At 39.1% G+C, this 9,012-nt stretch overlaps 1 protein-coding gene across 1 annotated transcript; it reads right to left on the bottom strand.

The window, feature by feature from the left end:
* Nucleotides 1-4,597: 4,597 nt before the first annotated feature.
* On the bottom strand, nt 4,598-6,692 carry LOC140140941 (uncharacterized). Its single transcript, XM_072162706.1, has 2 exons — nt 5,610-6,692; nt 4,598-5,404 (listed from the first exon to the last, which is right to left on the bottom strand). Exons 1-2 carry the CDS (start codon nt 6,690-6,692, stop codon nt 4,598-4,600), a joined length of 1,890 nt encoding a protein of 629 aa, XP_072018807.1.
* Nucleotides 6,693-9,012: the final 2,320 nt, after the last annotated feature.

Here is a 9,012-nt window from a genome sequence, read left to right on the forward strand (position 1 = left end):
GGTAAAGATGATTGCATTCGCTACTTGCACGGTTCCGCCATTATGCACTATGTGCGGGAGAGCCTCGAACTGGCAGCATACATGAAAGGAAGAATTATGTAACCTTACACAGAACGTTATGACTAGTTCAATTCCCATTCATGTATGCTGCCAGTTCGAGGCTCTCCCGCACATAGTGCATAATGGCGGAACCGTGCAAGTAGCGAATCGACAGCTAAAGCCTCCTCATAGTCTTCAGACCCACACAAGCACACATTTGGGATACATGAGTACAATCCCTCATTTCAAATATATAGTTTTGGTTTCTCTATTGTTCAGAAACCAAAAATCAAGGGATTAAAATGTGGATATGAACTGGTATGCAATCATAACACTATTGTGCTGGGAGGACACAAGAGGGTATATATAATCAAAAGTATAATGGCCTATAACCATACGTATATAATAGCCTATTGTGCTAACATTTTCATTATCGATATCTAACAACGCGGGCGACTTTTGATGCTCTCTTGCCGTAGGTGGCACACGTCCATGACACCATAAAATAAGTTATGCATAGACATCGTTGAGACATAAATGATGGATATATACGATTCCTAGGCCTACATGTAGAAATCATGTGCATATATTGAGGGGTGGGGGGGTGTGTTTTGTTTATTTGTCTGAAATATAAACGATGCATGATGATGTAGATGATTTGATTATGAATTAGATTATTCCCCCGAAAGCACAACCCATACCTCTTACCTATGTTCCCTCCGCCACCTATATATATATAACCTCCTCCCTCCCCCTCCCCACACTCGATATCGAATCTTCCCTATTATTCCACTCCACTCTTGAGCTCTCCTCTCCCCCTCCTTCCCTTCCCACTTCCAATGCTCTCTCCCCCCTCTGTTTCTCTTTCTCCCTTACCCTTACCCCCCCCCCCACACACACACAAACTCTTTCCCTGGCTATCTCTTTTCTCTCTCTCTCTCCCTTCTCCAATAAATAAATTGAATAAAAGTCAGTTTAAACCAGCTTTCTATGATATTGATCTTCCGTCATGCGACATGCACATAAATAGAGTTTTGAATAATAGTGTTTATATCACTGAAGTCATAATCTGTCAAGTGTCTATTGTCATGTCTGTGGAAATATTTCCATGGTCTATATATTTTCACAGTGAAATCAGCTTAGGCTGATTTCGTAGTCTCTTGTCAATGCTGTAGAGATGTAAGATTATCTCCGTTTGTATCAATGAAATGACTCAAATAAGAACACATCAACGCAGTTATTATGCTTGATTACATCGTGTTTATATCGTGAGTAACTTGGGTCAAAGGTTAGCTATAAGGCTAACATACCTGAATGGGTTTACCGATGTTTACTATAAGGTTGACATACTGAAGAACACTACATCCCTCCTTGTCTTTTTAGAGAGAAAACATATTCATCAATTTGCATAAATAAACAAATGTCCTTCTACATGTGAACATTGTTTTTTCACATTTCAAAACTAAGTGTTTCTCGATGAGTTAAGTGTTCTTTGACAGTTCACATACATGTATCCTCCTTATCTTTAAAAAAAAAAATGTCCAATTCCATGTACTTTCATGGAAATATAATGTCATGTGCAAAGTTCCAATTCTGTTTAACAAGCATGTTTTCTAGTTTTATGAAAACACTAAACAAGTTTCCAACAAGTATTACTTTCAAGTGAAAGTTGAAACACAGTATTAACTTTTCAAGTTTGAAGTAACTGTGGCCCTTTTAAATTTGGAGTTGGAAAAAAATATAACCAAAAAATCTAACTGCACAAAAATTTGAGCTAAGCACAAAATCTAGTTGTGCTACATGTACTGTAGATCAAAGGGCCTGCGATGATTATTTATGCATCACTAAAAGTCTGGACAAAATGTTCATGTTCAGGAAAGTTCTTTGATTTTCAAAGGTCCATATGACAAACTTCACAATCATAGGAAATGTAGCAAAATCATAGCTGTTTAACAGTATGAATATCTTTCAATTGAAAATGAGAAATTTTCTCTCACTCTGTTTATTTGGCAAAAAAAAAAAAAAGTGCAGTATATGGGCTCACAGTTGTGGCATTGTTTTATCATTTAATGCCATGGGGTAGATTTCTGAAATGCCCCATTTTTTGCTAATTAATGACGTAATCACGCAATCTTGCTGGCAGTTGTCTGTCTCTTTGTGGGTTGCGTCTCACAGGTGGATCTGCCAATGCTGGTGGATCTGCAACTTGCGGTTCTTCTCCTTCATCATACGTAGACTCTGTATCACTCAAATCTTCATCAGCTAATTCACCTTGGTAAAGTTTGAAATGTGACACATTTCTGGTGATGAACTGTTGACCCTGACGTGCGGTTACCATGGTACCTTTCACAGCAGTAACCTCATAGGGCAGAGTCTTGTATGGAGTAGCACTGAATTGTCCACTGTTCTTAACAAGCACTTTATCACCAACTTTGATATGCTTGCGACGACTACCACGCTTTTTATCAGCATACAGTTTGATCTTGTTCTTTTGCGTTTTGTCATGCATTCTGAGTTCATTGTCGTCATTCACGGGAGGTTGGCACAGTTCAGGTAGACGAGTGATAAACTGTCGACCATACAACAAAGACGCTGGCGAGCAGTTAGTGGTGCTATGCGGTGTCGCGCGATAATTGCGTAAATACGCGTTCATTTCTTGTCGCCAATTCTTGCGCTCTGTTTTGGCAGCATTATATACCTTTTTAAGATTATTCATCATGCGTTCAACTTCGCCATTTGCTTGCGGCCAAAGGGGGGTAACCTTGCGATGATGAAAACCTAAGTATTTTGCAAACTGCGCAAACTCATCACCATTGAAGGGGGGTCCATTATCAGACTTAACTACCCTGGGAACTCCATGTGTTGAGAAAATTGTGTCTAGCTTGGGAATCACAGCTTTTGCACTAGTAGAATGAACAATATCAACAACTGGGAACCTACTATAATCATCTATCACCACAAGCAAGTATTCACCTGTAGGAAGGTTCTTGAAATCAACACTTACTTCCTGCCAAGCTGCTTTGGGAAGATCAGACATTTGCAAAGGTTCCGTTGACTGCTTTTCTGTGACTGTTACCTGACAAGCCAAACAATTTCTGACAGTACTCTCAACCAACTTATCAATCCCTGTGAACCAGACTTTTTCACGTAACAACTGTTTAGTCTTGACCACACCTTGGTGACCCTCATGAGCAATACTTACAACTTTTTGACGCAATGATGTTGGAATCACAATACGGTGATCTCTCAGAATGATTCCTTCAGTTATGTTGACACTTAATTCTTCCCGTACTTTATACAGACTTTCCATTTCTGGTTTGTCAGCTTCTGTAGTTTGCATACGGAAATTGTGCCAGTCATTTGTCTCTATGGCAACCATGCACTGCTGCAGTGTGTCATCTTTCTCGGTTGCCTCTCTGATATCATCTATGGTAAGTGTCTTTGGAATGGCATGTGTTGTTATAAGATTGACGAATTCTTCAGTCATTTTGTCTTCATGACTTGTAGCTTTTGTTGTTTGCAGGGGGTGCCTAGACATGTAGTCAGCTGGGTTTAACTTCCCCCTCTGGTACGCTAACTCAAACTCATATTCCTGCAATCTCATAATCCATCTCTCTATGCGAATGGGTGGTTTAGCTCCAGGACGGTTGAACAATGGCACTAAAGGCTTGTGATCAGTAATCACCTGGAACTCGCCTCCATACAAATAAAGATGAAAATGTACAATGCCCCAATACACAGCCAGAGCTTCCCTCTCTGTTTGAGAGTATCTTTGTTCTACAGGGGTCAGAGCCCTACTTGCAAGTGCCACAATTGAGCCAGTGTTATTGTTATTGTCATTGTCATACTGGACTAATATGGCCCCTAAACCAACTGGACTAGCATCCACAAGAAGTTCTGTCTTCTTCTTGGTGTCAAAGTATGCAGTACTGCATGTAGCTGAAATGCTATCTTTAATATTCTGTAGTGCAATTTCATGTTTTTCTTTCCATTCCCATGTTGCATCTTTGATGAGGTCACGAAGCGGTTCTGCCTTGGTTGCTAAATTGGGTATAAATCGTGCACAGTAGGTAGCCATACCCAATAAGCTCCCGGTGGGTTCAGTCTTCACTGACAATGTGTACGCATGATGGTTCCAATTAGGGTACTTTTCAAGAAATGTCCATGAATTTTCGAGGACAAAATTGTTCATGATTGTCCAAATTAGGGGTGTTTTGGAGCAAAATTGTCCTTGAAATGAAAAATAGGGTGTATTTCTAGGACTTTCGTCCGCGTTTTACCGCTATAGTTTTCATTATTGTCCTCATTTCCCGTGAAATAGGGGTAAATTCAAAAGCGTCCTTGAAATGGTAAAATAGGGTATTTATTTCGGAAAATGTCCTTGATTCCTCGTGATAAGGGGTGAAATGAAAATCGTCCTCAAAATGATAAAAATAGGGGAGGTATTTGGGGGAAATTTTCCTTGATTTGCATAAAATAGGGGTAAAATTGCTGCAAATGTCCTCGATTTCCCGTGAAATAGGGTCATTTTCAAATCCTGGCGGTCATCGTCCTACCTTTAAATACAAACTGAACCCACCGGGAATAAGCTACTCACTTCCTCACGGGTCTTTGGTCTTTCCGCTGACTTCAAGGCTTCCACCTTCTTTGGGTCTGGTGAGACTCCATGCTCACTGAAAACATGGCCAAAGAATTCTATGGTGCGCACACTGAATTGACACTTGTTTCTATTCAATGTTAGATTTCTGTCACTGATGCGCTGTAGGCATGCTTCTAGTCTTGCATCATGCTCTTGCTGGTTACAACCATATACCAAGATATCATCACTCATGTTCAATACACCATCCAAACCTCCAAGAGCTGATTGAATGTGATTCTGGAAGATTTCCGCTGCGCTGTTAATACCAAAACTGAGCCGCTTGAATCTGAACAATCCTACGTGTGTCGAAAACACGGTGATGTGACGCGATTCTTCCGCTAACTCAATTTGATGATAGCCAGCATTAAGATCCAGTTTGGAGAACACTGTTGCTCCATTGAGGCTTGCCAAGATATCATCTATTGTAGGTGTAAGGTGTCTTTCACGGGCAATGGCCTTATTTGCCATTCTCATGTCAACACACATCCTGATCTGATCTGGATTCTTGGGCTTGTTGACTACATGGATGGGAGAAATCCATGGTGTTGGATCACCTTTGACAGGTTCTATGATATCTAGATCTTGAAGCTTCTTTACCTCTGCTTCCACTTTCTTTCTCGTATGAAATGGAATTCTACGATGAGGTTGAGCAACCGGTACGACTGAATCATCAATGTGAAGTTTAGCTTGAGTACCTTTCAACTTGCCTATTCCTTCAAATCTATCCTGAAATTTTGACACAATATGATCAACATGTTCTGATGAAGAACCGACACCATAAGTAATTTGTATCAAACCTAGTTGTGTTGCCGTTTCATAACTCAAAAGTGTGTCACCAAACTCACTGACATACACCTCTTTGTTTTCCAGGATGCAGTCGTTATATGAGACTGTAGTGGTAAACATTCCACGAAATTTTAGAGGACTTTACTTCCATATGGAAACACAGACTTTTTGGTTTCTGCAAATCTGGTTTATCAACCAAGCTATCATAGTCAGTCGGACTCATCACATTGACACCTGCACAGGAGTCGATATAGGCTGTACATTGTTGACTACCAAACATGACTTCTACACTGGGAAGATCTTTGTTATTTAACCCGAAAACATAATCATCATCACTTGACAAATTAGGTTCAACAACATTCATATTGACCTGACCAGACTGATTACAACAACGCGCAAAGTGATTCAACTTTTTACAACTGTTGCAGCGCTTCCCTGACGCCGGACATTGCGTACCGCGTGGATGTGGCCATGAACCACCACAATGGAAACACGATTTCTGTGCACCACTTTTACCAGCACTTTTAGCTTTAGCATCTGTACCTGGGTTGTGTGCTGTGTTTTTACGGTATCTTTGTTGCATGTACGACCGTTTCTTACCACTGTTACTACCCGAAGCCATACCACTACCCGGCTTTTTCTTATGACCAGCATAGTTCACTTGACTCTGAGTTGACGTTGACTTCTCCATTTCGGTGGCTTGTGTATCAGCCAACTCACGAGCTTTTTTTTTTTCTATAATTTGTGTAAGACTAAGGCTGTCACGTAATGCCTTCCGCCGTAAACCAGCAGACTTACACCCTCGAAGGATTTGGGTTTTAATACTGCTATCCTTATCAGCGAACTCACAGTATAGGGTTAACTGCTGTAGTCTTGTATGAAAGTCCACTATGCCTTCACTGGCATACTGTTTAGCATCACCAAACAGGCATCTATGATAATCCTTGTTTCTCTTGGGAGCAAAATGAGCAGTGAGTTTATCTTTAGCAGTTTTATAATCCTCCCCAGTATCAGTGAAAGTTTCAAATATCTCATTCACGGGATCCCCACAGTAATAGAGGAGTAAAGCTCTCTGTCTCTTGTCATCGTCTACACCAAACGCTACAAACAGACGCTCCAAACTCTTGACATATTTCTCCCACCTGGGACCTACCGTTGTAATGTCGTCAATGACAAATTCGGGGAACGGCGGTGTATACAATTGGAGATTTGCTCCGTCGGCAGCCATGGTTCGACGAGTATATCTTCACTTGTACACGGTGATACACTTCACAGCTAGGCTTAAAACACGCACGGGAGTTTCATGTTCGTCGCCATTGTAGAGATGTAAGATTATCTCCGTTTGTATCAATGAAATGACTCAAATAAGAACACATCAACGCAGTTATTATGCTTGATTACATCGTGTTTATATCGTGAGTAACTTGGGTCAAAGGTTAGCTATAAGGCTAACATACCTGAATGGGTTTACCGATGTTTACTATAAGGTTGACATACTGAAGAACACTACAAATGCTTTCAAACTAAATCAATGCTTTTAAATGTAGACTGCTTTGTTCGACTTCTCTGCTCGTGAATATTGCACTGCGAAATTTAAACATTTCTTTTGTATACTTAGATCAGGTAACTCGAAAATCCTGTAATTTTATTTGTCACACCACTTATAAGAAACTGAAACCAAAACCGAAACTACCTGCCACAAATGTTTAGTTTTAAACAAAAGGTAGAAACAATGAGTTCGATATCTTGTGATTCAAGTGGTTAGGCAGGACAATAGGAAACCACGTGACCAAAACCAAAACCAAAACTAAAACTATATATTTGAAATGAGGCAATGGTACCACTTTACACATGACTGCCCTTACACATGATTGTAGTGTGGTCACTTATTGATACTCGCCTGTTGTGTAGAGCGTTAATATGATGCCGGATCAGTGACCAATTTAATGGCGGAACCCTTTATTCGAAACAATGGTACCACTTTTATGAATAGCCTGTCGCAACTTCTAATCGGCACAAACGAACAAAAGATTATATAATCTATTGCGACTCTATTTCTATTTAAAAGCTCTTTGATAATGACCATATCACGTCCTAGCTCACATTGGGCGCCCCGTTCCTTTTTTAAAGGAATTTTTATTTAGTTGAACGATGCGATGCGGAAATTTTGGCCCCTGGCTCGGTGACTCCGGTATTCCCCTTTGCATTTCAGCATTGATAGCAAACTGCTTTTCACGGGAAAAGAGAATTTTTGGGACAGCTTGGAAAAACTTAGGTTACAGATCTGAAGGGCCAAAGCTGAATCATGTTGCCTTGCACAGCCCCTCCCCCGAGAACATGGTCTCTGGCAGGAGTGATGATGAGTTCACTGACCTTTTAGGCCAAGTAAAAATAAAAATATGTTTCTCGTCCGGGTTTTTAAAAAATTAGGAGAGGGGCTTTTTATTTTCTAATTTTTATTGGGAAATGACGCTAAATACCTGTATTTAGCACCATTTTTGGGTATTCGACGCACATATTAGCTCATATTACTATTATTAGCTCATATTGATATCTGAGAAAAAGGAGGAGGCCCTTTTTATTTTATTGTTTTGAGAGGTAGGCCCCTCTAGTGATCACAAAACTCTTCTTAAATGATGTATTATGCATTTACAAAGCCGTAAAATAAGTTTCAACTTCTGAAACATCTTTTTCAACATGTTATAACTGAAAGTTTACAAAATAAAAAGAAATTTGAAAAATCTTCAAAAAGGATGAGGGCGCGAACGAGAAACATGTATTTTTTTACTGGGCCTTAACAAGTTCAACCATGGTTCAACAAAAGTCAATACTATTACGTAATTGTTCATGTGATGACACACACAGAGGGAAAGTCAATATTTACATTTCTTGGTCATAAACCTCACCTCCATGCAGTAGCCCTTTTAATATGTTACGCATTATAGCTGATTTGGGTAATCAAAAAAAATCTACACATCGTGGGTTAGGGTTTTAATAACATGCTTAATTTCCGGGTTTGATTGAATTTAAATAATGGATAGGCCTACACATTTTAAGTTTAGCATCAGTTTTTGTTATTTAGTTAAGTTGGGTTTTGAGAATTACAAAAAAATATTTTGCTTGAATCATTAGAAAATATGTACCATATTGGCTGAAATTTTTGGGTTGAAAAGTCGTGTATGAGAAGTCAGGGTCACAAATTGTACTAACCCGAAATTTTTATCACTTTGTAATATTTTGATTTGGTATGTTTCTTATTAAAATTTGTTGTGGAAAAAAGTGAGGATTTTTATCACTTTGTAATTTGTTCATTTGTTATGTTTCTTATTTAAAGTTTGTGAGGAAAAAAGTGACAGTTTTTCATCACTTTGCACATTTTGAATTTTTTTATGTCTTTTAATATTTTGTGAGGAAAAAAGTGAGAATTTTGTCATGACTTTCAATTTTTTTATTTATTATGTTTCTTTTTTTTCTGGTGAAAAAAAGTGAGGATTTTGTACTACTTTTATATTTTTGATTTTTAATGTTTTCTATCATTTTGTGATGAC

The sequence above is a fragment of the Amphiura filiformis genome, chromosome 2, assembly GCF_039555335.1.
Source record: "Amphiura filiformis chromosome 2, Afil_fr2py, whole genome shotgun sequence".
NCBI lineage: Eukaryota > Metazoa > Echinodermata > Ophiuroidea > Amphilepidida > Amphiuridae > Amphiura > Amphiura filiformis.